General features: G+C 36.4%; 1 protein-coding gene and 1 long non-coding RNA gene across 4 annotated transcripts; one reads left to right on the plus strand and one right to left on the minus strand.

Annotated features, from left to right (window-relative positions):
* The first annotated feature begins 1,173 nt into the window (after positions 1-1,173).
* LOC105839698 lies at positions 1,174-9,683 on the plus strand. Its single transcript, XR_004964060.1, has 3 exons — positions 1,174-3,371; positions 8,072-8,252; positions 8,472-9,683. It is a non-coding gene; the product is annotated as an uncharacterized LOC105839698 (long non-coding RNA).
* LOC105839697 (eyes absent homolog 4) lies at positions 3,400-12,772 on the minus strand. 3 transcript variants are annotated; one of them, XM_036289504.1, is made up of 9 exons: positions 12,662-12,772; positions 8,060-8,181; positions 7,528-7,687; positions 7,065-7,248; positions 6,824-6,962; positions 6,575-6,658; positions 6,219-6,484; positions 5,130-5,586; positions 3,400-4,983 (listed from the first exon to the last, which is right to left on the minus strand). In XM_036289504.1, the coding sequence occupies exons 2-9, from the start codon at positions 8,169-8,171 to the stop codon at positions 4,802-4,804; spliced, it is 1,584 nt and encodes a 527-aa protein (XP_036145397.1). In that variant the 5' UTR covers positions 8,172-8,181; positions 12,662-12,772; the 3' UTR covers positions 3,400-4,801. The 3 variants fall into 3 exon arrangements, with proteins under 3 accessions (XP_036145397.1, XP_036145396.1, XP_036145395.1); XM_036289503.1 differs by having other exon boundaries at positions 12,017-12,724; XM_036289502.1 differs by having other exon boundaries at positions 12,022-12,723.
* Positions 12,773-12,967: the final 195 nt, after the last annotated feature.

A 12,967-nucleotide genomic window follows, 5' to 3' on the forward strand; every position in this document is an offset into this window, starting at 1 on the left:
GCAGGCGCGACTCAACAAGTCGGTCGCCTAGCAACGCCGAGTGGCGCAGACTACCGCCGACTACCATCGAGTAGTGCCGCGAGTCACGTACGCCGCTGCCGCCGCCATGTTGCCTGACGCTCCAGCGCCGATCAAATGCTCTGTTGACTCCGTGCGTGCTCGCGTGTGATCGTAACGGAGGTCGTATTGCGTATTCATGTGTAAACTGCGGCATCGTGCGTTTGCCTTCAGTTTCGAGTAAAGTGTTCGCGTGTGCATTCGAGCGAAATGTTTGCTCGAAGGGGATACGTTCGGTAGAATATCGCGAGTGCCAATAATTAAGTGAAGCGCTACTAATCGTCGTGCGAGCATACGAAATACAAAATTCTCGAAACGAATTTGTCTCCGTTCGTTGTATCTCGACGCGTAATTTTCATTCAAACGGTTTTCTCACCGCTTTCCTGCGGTCTGCGTTTCCACGAAGTTACGTGACGTCACGCCACTTTCGTGCCATGTTGATTTTCGTTTCGGGCAAAGTTTTCGTGTGCGCGTATTCGCTCGAGAAGGGTACGCAATCGGTTCAGTAGAATGTCGATCGTGCCAATAATGAAACTTGACTAGTCGTCGCGCAATCATACAGAGATACATAACTCTGGGAGCGAATTGATTTACTTCTGTTCAGTGTGTCTTGACGTGCCGTACTTGTAACGTATTTTTCCAAATATGTAACGGTCGCGCCAAGTGAAATTCTCGCGCGCGGTTTACGTTTTACTCGTGTGTGATATGTGTGATATCCGTAATATCGGGATTGCCGAATAAAGTATCGGGCGATCGTTATTAATGTGCGGTTCGAGGATAGCAGGATGATGTCAGCAGAAAGCGGCATCCATGGAACGACTCGGTATTCCGGAAAAGGAATGTAGCAGTAGCAACAGCAGCAGCAGGAGCAGCGACAGCAATCGGTGAGTGAATTTTTATCAAATCAAAATTAATTGAATTTATATCATGTATATGTAGTATTGCACATTTATAGAACACGATTATGCACATTTGCATAAAACAGATTTAAAATATCAATGCATATAATTGTAAAATTTACGGGTATAGCATAGAAACAAAACCAAATAAACGTGGACATAGCATAGAAGAGACCCAAAAAGTCATACATATTACCTACGAGATTAATAGATATTTGACTACATAGTTCAAGGTGCACATTTTGTGCACATAGAGGCGCTGATGGATGAAAACACCTAAAACGACGAAACGACGCGATGACTGCTGCAATTCAGCAGCTTCGTCCGCCGCACATTGATATATTTTAATAAATTTTGAAGTTTTATCAAAAATTTATCAAACATGCATGAATAGAATAATTGAATGTTCACAACTTATAAAGAGATTTAATTATACAAATATGCTTTGTTATATATGCTATAAATTTTTGTGTCATCGATATGTTATAACCTATAAAATTAAAAAACACGTATACTTGCATCTTTACTGATAACTGCTACACAAGGGGCCATTTTAGGAAATTCTACAAAAACGCAAAACGAAATCCTTTACAATACACTATACATATTTGCTGGATGTATTTTTGTGTAAAAATAATCGCGAATACTCAACACGAACGTTACAAAATAATGACACTAGATTTTAGAACGATCGTGTCGAAGTACAGTCATTAGAATCAAGAAAAACTTTTTCAAATAATAGTTTTATTGGTATAAAGCACATAAAATATAATAAATGTTGTAACGTGGTACAAAGGATTATGTACATTAGGCACATACAGTAATCTTAATTTATATTATAACAATTACATATGTTAATTATATTTATACAAAACGCAAATATTTTTTACAATATTACCCAGCAAACACAAAGTTACATGTAACGTGCTTGTTAGTTGTAATTTCTCACTCAATAATATAATTGCAATATAACATACGTGTTATATTACAATTACATTGTTGAGTGGGAAATTACAACTAACAGGTATGTACGTTACATGTAACTTGGTGTTTGGTGGGTATAATTGAACGACTCAAACTGATGTATCATGTAAACTCTATTATTGATCATTATATTTTTTCTTTAAAGTTTTGTACTTGCGCAATATGTAGATCGAGCTTCTAACTCTTTGATCACAATTCAAGTTACCATGATTTATCATATCTATCTTTTCGGGATTGGTCTTTGTTTTGTTTTTATTAAAGGCTCAATTTTTAGCTTTGTTCAGAAATATTGATATTCTTTTGAATAGTCTTAGCCCATGTCAACAGTTGAAAGACAATACATGCAAAATGAATCTAAGCTGCTAAGTGTAATAAGAAAAAATACAAAAAAATATGCCTTTTATAATATAATCCATATCTAACATATGATCATTAGAATAAACAATATTAGCTGAATATAATGTACAAATAACACTTTATTACCGTTTTGTACAAAATGAATGACGTACTTTAGCGCGCTGTGATATGACACATAATAAATCTTGAACTAACTGCAACAGTGCAAAGGGGTCTTGCAAGTCAATTGACAAAAATGATAATAATTATTATCATCTGCGATTGTTTCCATTAGAGACAAACGATTAAAACAAAAAGTCAACAGTGCAAACTGTACTTGTACTGATCGACGCATTAGGTTTGTTCTAATGTAGTGTTATACTGTTAATTTTTCTCTTTTTCTCTCCATATTATATATTACGTAATTATATATATTTACGTAATTTATCTGTGTATATTTTATAATATATGTTTTATTTCAAGTGTAGAAAAAGTAATAGTTACAAGAGGAACGAAAACATTGAATCTTCTTCATACGGTTTTATACAAAACATAACATGGACGAAATATGTTCAAGATAATGTTCAATACAGTTAATTAGAATTTTAATCTTGAAATCTCTTCCTAATAGTATTGAAAAGCATTGATCATCTTTATGTATCGAAAATTGCAGAAATATTTTGTTTGATGCAACAACGACTAATATTAAAAATTTACACTGAACCTATCAATTAAAAGATTCAGGGCCAGTTGTTCCAACTTCTTGATAAACTTACCTACCAGATAAGCATGTGTCTATCTTCATTTCTTTTCTTAAATAAATAAAGACAAACATATTTATCTGATAGGTAAGTTTACCAAGAAGTTGGAACAACCGAGTCAACCGACCTTCAGTGAATTGGGCAATTGACAACATGGGCAGTCCAAGTGCAAAGTTTTATAATGCTATGTGCAACAAAGGAATTTGTTTTTCGACATTTTGTGACCGTAAACAGATAAGAAAGTAATTCGTTGTGCTCTGGACACATTCGACTACCATCGTGTTCTCGAGAAACGAGAGTCCTATAAACAGAGTAATTCATGGAATTTATACAGGTATATGTATGTTTTGAATACGACAGAATCTTAGAATATTGATTTATTTTCAGAATAGCTGATATTAAATTAGTTATATATAATTTAACATAGACTCGATGCATAGATAATTTCTTTTACCAAGGGATAAAGTTACTTTCACTTTTGCATTCTTCTTTTGACACGAACATTACATATTATATTTTCAATTATATTTTTATTAATAGCTTTGTTAACGAATAATACGGTATCCAGAAAATTTTTATACGCTGTTTTTACACATAACGATGTCAACTGTAATTAGTAACTATACTAATTCATTCTTTCATCTTTATTATATTATAAGTTAATGCATTTTTTCATTTGTCAAATAGCCTTGTACAATTCCAAAATACGATAATAACTATATAGCATTTTTACAAATATATAGTATAAATACTTTTTCTAATGCATTTATGTTCAATAAGATTGTTATATGGTGTGTGTGGGTATATATATGTGTGTGTGTGTGTGTGTGTGTGTGTGTGTGTGTGTGTGTGTGTGTGTGTGTGTAACGTGTAATTGATATGGATACTTTCAAAATACACAATGTTCCTTATATTTGCTATATTTGCGACATTAAAACTAAGTGGAATGTAAAAAAATACATATGATATAACAAATACAGGTATAAATAGATGAAATTAATGGAATTGTAATGAACAATCAAATAAACTTTTTGTAATTTGTGCATAGAGATATCACGGTATATTAAGAGTGAGTTATAATAATAGTTTATAAAAAATTATGTAATATAAATTACATACAAACTGTGTAAACAGTATCGATAAAGAAATTCTGTTCTATTAAAATCTATTAGCACATATTAGTAAAAATTATTTGATTTTGTTATATTAAAAAAAGATGCAAACGGTATGTTTAAGTACATGAAACGTATATTATTATATATACTTTTCACAAATTTCGTTTCTCAATTTATTATAGTAAATTTATTATAGTACACATGACTAAGTATCAAGAAAACCGCATCAGAAAAAATCTTATTATACATAAATCTTTATTCTTCGAATTTACCTATCACTAAAATTTTACTTTCATTCTATATCACTTTCAGACAAGATGTCCGAATTCACAAATTGTTTTCGTCGACGAATATAACGATGACAGTTATGAAAGTCAATCTTTTTTTTTAATGTATGTATTTTACACACATTAAAACAGTTATAGAAATGATAAGAGCTGCCCAGAAAAAGAGAGTGAGGGATTATACGCTTGCGCGCACGCGCGTGTTTTTGTGTGTGTGTGTGTGTGTGTGTGTGTGTGTGTGTGTGTGTGTGTGTGTTTGAATTGATTTAATCGCTAATTTTTCTTGCAAATCGCACAGAAATAATATAGTGTTTCATACGGCCAAAATGTTTCCTAATGATACTGGTTTTTGTATGTGTTTTTGATTAAAGAAATCCCATTTCTAAGGCAGTATACAGGGCTTGAGTGTCTGAGTGACTGTTTATCCTCCAAAAAGGAAAATTGTGCGCTCGCGCTGCTGTTTCCTCATCCGAATCGTCTCCTATTACCACGTAGGTACATCTGCGACCAAATCGGGCGACTACCCTACCAAAACAGCTCTCCTTTCCTGAAAATTAAGAATGTAACTTTGCTACAATTTTGCAACATTAACGAAAAAAATTTTAATTTACTTATAAAAAAGGCAAATTAAAGTTTAAATATTTGTGTGTGTTTTTGTGCATAATTATTTCTGATATTATGTTCCATAATTACCGATTTTAGAGGCTGAATATATATTCTCTATAGGGAATATTCCGCCAATGCCAAATAGCAAAACTTTGGAGAGTGCGGGCACTAACTGTGTAGTTGTTACTAGAATGTTGATGCAATGGGTTCTCTTGTTGATAAGATTCAGACACTTGACTGCCGACGTCAACCAGTTATCGGTTAACATTTCTATCTCAGAACGTAACTGTAGCCACTGTTCGCGCTTGGTTGAACCTAGAAGGCCACCTACATTGTTCCGATAATTGCAATAAGTTTCCTTGATTTTACGATAACGAAATGCTAGTTTTCTCATCCAATCGACTCCGCCTCGTACACCAGAAGCTAAGCATATCCCATTGTTCGCAGACGCGCACTGGAAACCGTCGGTCCCGAAATTGTAAGATGACAAGTCCTGACCGTTGTCGTCTGATGAAACATCGTCTATATGCACTTGATCGCAATCCTACGAAAGAAAAAAATAATACGCTAAATATTGTAAATTTGCATTTGCATTTGAAAATACAAATAACTAGTATCTACATATAGGGTATTATATCATGTATTATCAAGCACGTGTTCCGAATATGGGCCTGTCTAGGCTTTTAATTTTTTTTACTCTTAAACGAATTCATTGTGTTATAACTACATTTTCACCGCATCGCATCACAGGTAGTTGTTTATGCATATGTTAGTTTTTAAAGATCACATGCTAGTTAGTTAAAGATCACATATGGTCAACTTATGAATCCTGTCAAAAAATGGACCTATATCAAGGACCTACATATATTAGACAGACTATTCAGATCAAATATCTCAAATATTATTTACAAATTTATAAACAATAACTTTCATAAATAGTAACATTCTGATAAATAATTTTTTCTACTATTTCTGAAAAATTTCCCTTTTTTTAAAGAAAATTAACATAAAATGTTGTATAATCTTTATTAAGCGTAAAATATTGTACAGAATATTTATTGTGTGAATAAAATAATTAAATATTGTTTTTATATTTGCGAATCTATAAAAAATATTTGGATATTTTGCCTCCGTAATAGACTGTAAAATTTATATATTCCAAAAAATTTTTATCACCTCAACGTCACTGAAGAAAAAGTGCGTATCTGCCAAATTGAATATCATCTCCTCCATCCTGAATCCTACTTGAGCCAGAAGATTTGTATCCTTACGATATTTGTTAGCGAATTGTCCGGTTAGTAGGGAATGGAACACGACTATGGTTTCATCAAGGTCCCAGATGAATATACGTTCGGGGCCGGCTTCCGTCGTATCCGCGGAACCGATACTGTTTCCGCTTCCGCTCTGTCTCCTTCCGCGTCTGCATGGCTTCGTCGTTGCCACTGTAAAAGTCATATAGATTTTTTTAAATCAATATTTCTATTATACTTACAAGTACTTTCTAAACATTTTTTACAAAAATTATATATTACCTTCGATGTTTGCGGTTTCCCGCGCGGTCAGATCGCTCGCATCATGCGTCGTTGGATCCAACATAAGCGCAGACTTGGTCGAATCTTCATACGCATACGAAATAGTGTTAATTGCGATTGTTTTGTAAAGGGAAATGAAACGCGCAAGTGAAGTTTGCTTGAATCTTTTGTCTATTGTTTATTTTTGAGTAAGCTCAAAGTATTGAAGTTCCAAAATATTTTAACGCGACTTCAATAGTAAAAAATTACCAGCAAAGTTGATTGAATTTCCGATATTGAACGAAGTCGGTGGCGCGTGATAACCAGGCACAGAATAATATCCGGAATACTGAAGCGATACCCTGTCATTTCCGTACAAACTACTGCTGTAAGCACTATAATCTAATTTCTGCGAAAGAAGAGGAAGAAAAGACATTTGTAATTTGGAGAAAAACCAAGAGTGGAAATGGAATATCAAAAATCGAACACACATCGTGTCACGCATCCTTACTTGAGAGGCCGATGATATATTTTGCGCCATGTTTGGGAAGGTTGTCGTCCCGCTATTGTAACCGGCGTAGGACGGATACTGCGTCATCGAGCTTGACGATGTGTAAGAGCTTAGATACGAACCCTGCAAGCTTGATGCGTTTTTCGAAGCTGTCGTTGATCCATAAGGCGGCGAATTGTATAAGCTACGGAAAAGAAAGCATCATGACATAGGATCCTTTTTTAATAATATTAATAGTAATCCGCTTGTGCGAATTGGTACAAATATTAAATTAAATAAGATTAATTTATTTAAATCAAAAAATAAAACGTGGCACCATTTTATACAACATTTCTTATTTTATCCAAAATAAATTTCTCCAATAAATAAAACACTTTTGTATCATAATCATTTTTTAAAACTTAATTTTTGTTACGTTTAATCGATAGATTGCGTATTTGGCGAGTTAATAATGTGTAAATACTTGTAATATTGGTTGGTGTATAAGGATCCGTAATCCGTTTTTTCCATCGAATCCGGATACTCCTGCTCTTTTTCCTCGGCATTTTCGTCAATATATAGTTCACTACCGGGTACATTATCATTCTCAGGACAGTCCTGCACCTCGTTCTTAACTTCGGTCTCTTGTATGAAAATGGAAAAAACATTTTGCTTACAAATGCAGTTTTCAGAAACATCTATTTTGCATCTTTCTTTAATCGCCCACAATCAAATTAATTGTCATACTTTTAATTGTACTTTCGAGAAATCGATAATTGGAATAAACGTGAAAGTTTGGCGAAACACAAAGTGCTTAAAGTACCGCAGATAACTAACATATCCAGAGATAAATGTTAGCTGGCAAATGAATAACTGCTAATGAGCAACTGTTAATTTTATTTCAACTTTTGCTTCTAGATGTATTAAGATATAGCTAACAAAAACCATTATGAAAATAAATCTGAACCTGTGTAGTATATCTATTCTACGCCAATGCAGTTGCATATTCTATCTACCATTGTTTGCAGCGCGAGGATGCTGTACCGAGGCTTCTGTTGAGGAAGACACGTTGCCAGCATTATCTAAAACCCTTGCTGGTTTTGTCGGATCATTGTCTTCGGTTAACATATCACTCTATCTGTAATTACAAATCACCGATTTGTTGGAAAGATCAAAGACTAGCGACATATAGAAAAAAATGTAAAGAAAGTAAGTCAACATTTTTTACTCGTTACTCCTTATTGTTTACATTTTACGTCTTATTGCTTACGCTTTTTTATATGCCATTAGCCTAAGATAGTCAGAGAGAGAGAGAGAGAGAGAGAGAGAGAGAGAGAGAGAGAATGAGAATTCATAAAGTCATAAAATATAAAGCGTTATTAATGATATATCAGTAATATACAATTATTCTTATATTTTAATTTATAGTTAAAAAGCATCATGTGGAGTCATCAGTTGCTATGGATCTCATATATATATATATAATAAGTCATGTGCCAAGGTATTAGTAATCTTGCGTCGAAAGATCGTGCATTAGTGCGATCTAACAGGTGAAGAGGCTCACACCTGTAAGACCGCAAGGCTGCTCGTTTGCGTGAGGACTCGATTATTGTCTGCCAATTGCGTGTCGAAGAGGTGGAGTGACTGGCTGAGTAGGCGTACACCACGAGGCATCGAAACCAGCCAATGGTACCTCCTCGATGCTTTGCGTTATGTATTCTTTATGTTGCCAAGTCACTATCTATATCTGCACTCCGCCCTTATACGTACGCGTACATATGTCTCGTACATATTTCGCACCATGATGCGAGAGATATCTTCGAGAATTTCTCGGGAGATGATCACGTTCGTATCACGCAATTTCCAATTTTTTTTTTAATAAAAAATAATTTGACTTTACAGCTGATAATCTATTTAAATATCTTGATAACAAAGCCTTTAAATGCAATAGAATTCGTCAAACTAATTAGTTCTGAATGAAAGCACAAATCAATTTGCCATATATTAGAAAAGTGGTATAGATAAATTAGTGGCTTGGCTTAGTTATTTACTTCGTTTTGTTTTAGAAAATATTTATTTTATCGTTGACAGATGATTTTTACGGGTTTATATGTATTATATATATATATATATATAAACGCATGTAGTTGCTCAAGTATATCATGTATTATGATGTATAATAATAGATGCTGAAGTAAACGAGGAAAGTCTTAAGAAATAAGACTCTTATCGTTTTTATTCTCGAATACATATTCTAAATAACGATTTTCCAGTTATTTTATACAAAAAAATCGACTCTCTAAATTGATTGAATATTATCACGAATATAAAAGTATGAATTTATTGCCACCCTGTATATCGCAGTTCATCTCATCGCGCCAAGTCGCATATAATGTACAGCGAAGCGAGAGATGAAAGGCACTCCGCTTATCTAAACAAAAGCCTGTGCCGAAGTGTTTATCACGGGCGAGTTGCTTAGCTTGCTGTCTGACTGGCTTTGACTGTCTGTCAACCGTCAGGAAAAACGAAATGCAGCGAAACAAGAGGAATGCCGCTGCTTATCCGCAGGTCTCTCTTCTCATCCACAATGGGTCAGTTTACGTTGAGAGAGAGAGAGAGAGAGAGAGAGAGAGAGAGAGAGAGAGAGAGAGAGAGAGAGAGAGAGAGAGAGAGAGAGAGAGAGAGAGAGAGAGAGAGAGAACAAAGCCTAAGGACGGCTACATAAGAAAAGTTTATCGAGACAAAACCTTATTCAAATCTACCAAGTTACATCAAGTTCTCTTCCTCTTGAGCATTTTTTCGAAAGATTATTTTTTTCAATTTTTTCGATTCCTCTTCGTAATAATATTATTATTGTTCATACATTTGCTAACTTATTATATGTTTTAATACTTTAAAAAATTTGTGTGAAATTTTATTATCCTATTTCTAAAAACATTATTTTTCTGATCAAATTTTCTTCATAATAGCGCTGAATTAATTTCACAATAATATTACTGAACTATTGTTCAAGTATATGTTAATTATAAAACGTCATAAGGATAAGAGTCGATCGATTTTATTATTATTTCAAATTTTGCCATTTCTTTTCAACGTGGGGTCACACTCATAAAAAACTAAAAACTATTACTTCTATATACACGTTGTTAGTTGTAGTTTTACGAACTGTTTCGAATATAATTTGATGAAACTATTATCATTAACCAGCGCAACAGGCTTTTTGGAGAGAATTGGAGTATTGTCTGATACTACGCAATGGCCAATTAAAATACATTACTGCTGTAACGAGCCGAATGAGATGCATAAGTTACGCATGCTCAATTGATAATGACGATTTATGTGTGTGTGTGCGCGACATCCGCAGCTCTCTTTCTCTCTCTCTCTCTCTCTCTCTCTCTCTCTCTCTCTCTCTCTCGTCTCAACTCCCCCCTCCCCCCCCCCCACAGCACACCACCCCACCCTTCCCTCTCACTACTCACCCCCTAATCATTCCCCTTCCCCATAATCCCCCCCCAAACGCTGTTCACCGCCCCTTCTATTGGCACTTGCCATTCCCCTTGTATGACCCCTCGCACCCATCCCCCCCCCTCCCCTTCCCCCCCTCCCCCCCCCCCCCGCAGATCTGCTGTCCCTCACGCCCCTCCCCTATCACCCCTGCACCCTCCCATACCACAAGGTAATCGCGCTCTTTCAACCGCAGACACGGGGCCCCACAGCCTTCAAGCTCTACTCTCATACTTCAAACGACCATCCTCCACCTCCCTAACTTGCCCCTTCCATCTTGCCCCCCACGAGCCCACACTCCCACCGGCGTCTCCCCTGCGGGGCCATCACCTCCCGAACGTGCTCACGTGGAATGTACCAGCAAGACGGCCGTCGAAGGAGCGGGCAGGCTGAAAAAAAAGAGGAAAATAGGAGGAGACATAAGGAGAGGAGAGTAGCCGTCTATAATCTGTCCGAGCCCCCTATCTCGCTTTCTCGTAAAACCCAACACCCACTGCTGCCACTCTCTGCCGCATGACACGATGCCGTAACAACGCATCTGTGGTGTTTTCATCCGATCCGTTCTTTTTCATCCCAATTTAGTAATTTTAGCAAAGACAAACGCATATAAAACATTCATGCATTTTTATTAGAACAAGTTCCTTTAATGTTTTTGATGTAATTTACATAAAAATAATTCTTTCCATTATTTCGCATACATAAAAATGTGTAAAACTAAAAGAAGAAACAAAAAATCTTTTTTTAAAGAACGTTTCTCCAGAAGTAGATTAATTATCAAAATATTGTAAAACCAACTTAGAGAGAGAGAAGGAAGGAAGGGGAAGAGAGAGAGAGAGAGGAGAGAGAGAGAGAGAAAGAGCATTATTAAATTATAAATTATATAGTTTTAAAATTATAGCAATTTGGACAAAATTAATATCTTTTTTTATTTTAGTGTAATTTCAAATACCTTAAATTGTGATGTAAAAGATGAAATGTTACAAATATATTTAAACAAATAAACTTTTCTCATAAGAGAAACAGATGATGAAATAATCTTGGTTTTTTAAATAAGTAATTTATAATACTGTCTGAACCTAAATAAAAAATGGAAAATAAGAATACATCATATATTTTCGATTTATTATTTTAATCTACAATTTATTTATATGCGCTTCGACAAAACATAAATTATGTACTCCTTTTCATATTTCTTTTTTATATTTTTAGTTGACATTTGTTTTCAAATTTTTATTTTATTTCTATACTAAACTATTAATTTCTAAAAAGATCCATTTGTATTTCGCGACATGCGGCAACACGATCTGACATAACGACAAATCCTGTTTCAGTACATGTACAAATATAGGTAGGTATATTAATTGTCGCGAGCGAAAGAGAGAGAGAGAGAGAGAGAGAGAGAATGATTCTGCAAGGATGCTGGAAAAAGAGAAATTCTCACGATGAAATAAAGTAACATCGATCAGAACCTTACGTTCCGTCGCTGGCTGCCACACTCAGTGCTCCAACAAAGATTCAAGGATGCCGTCGGCAGTTCCCTCCTGACAACAGCATCGTTATCCCGGGGGTGCGTAACGCGTGCGTGCGGCCGCGCGTATCTGCTATGTACGTATGCGCGTAAACGTGCCGTGTTTGGGATCCACGTATTTACCCGTGATTATTCCAGCCGGATTCACATTGCTCGCATTTTCCAGAACCACGGAAACATCGTGCTACTGCTGCGTGTCTTCAACTACCACCCTGCGTGCGTTACGTCTCGCGCACCGCCCGGCACACAACACATATGCACACATACACAGAGAGAGAGAGGGAGAGAAAGAGAGAGAGAGAGAGAGAGAGAGAGACACCGTGATGATCCGTCACGAAATCCACGTTTGTTTCGATTGAGATGCGCTCATTCGATGTCCGAGTCGCGTGGGATCTTCTGCAGGATCAGCGCGCTCCACCCGAAGAGCGTGAGGGATACGGAGAGCTCCTAGCTGGGAGTCCTGGTCGCGCACCAGGACCGGATACTCACCGAACGGCCGCTCGCGAGAGCGCGCGTTTAATTTTTTTCCGGTACGAGTTTTTTTTTATTGGGAAACGTTTTCCCCCCATCAATGGAGATCACTCACGATAGACTCCGCTACCATCGTTTTCCTGGCGGCGTGTCGTGTACAGTGGTGTAGCGGCGGACCCTCGCCGTGTGTGTGCGAGATACGTCGCGGCTTGTGGAGTTCTGAGCATGCGAAATGTCGCCTGCCACCCCCGCCCGATGGTCACGTGGTCACCCACTCTCCATTTAGCTCCTCTCCGCCGCACCTTACCTCTCTCCCTTTTTCCCCCTCTTGCTCGTACCTTCTCGTCCTCTTCGTCTGGTCCAATCTCCCGCTCTTGTCACTGCTCTTTGTTCCCCGCTCTAGCTCTCTCTCTCTCTCTCT

This window comes from Monomorium pharaonis, chromosome 7, assembly GCF_013373865.1.
Source record: "Monomorium pharaonis isolate MP-MQ-018 chromosome 7, ASM1337386v2, whole genome shotgun sequence".
Taxonomy (NCBI): Eukaryota; Metazoa; Arthropoda; class Insecta; order Hymenoptera; family Formicidae; genus Monomorium; species Monomorium pharaonis.

Coding starts and splice junctions, on each gene's coding strand:
- LOC105839697 (XM_036289504.1), bottom strand. CDS start 8,171: ATGTTAACCGAAGACAATGATCCGACAAAACCAGCAAGGGTTTTAGAT. Junction 7,688..8,059: donor TCCTCGCGCTGCAAACAATG/GTAGATAGAATA, acceptor TTTTCATACAAG/AGACCGAAGTTAAGAACGAG. Junction 6,963..7,064: donor ATATATCATCGGCCTCTCAA/GTAAGGATGCGT, acceptor CTTCTTTCGCAG/AAATTAGATTATAGTGCTTA.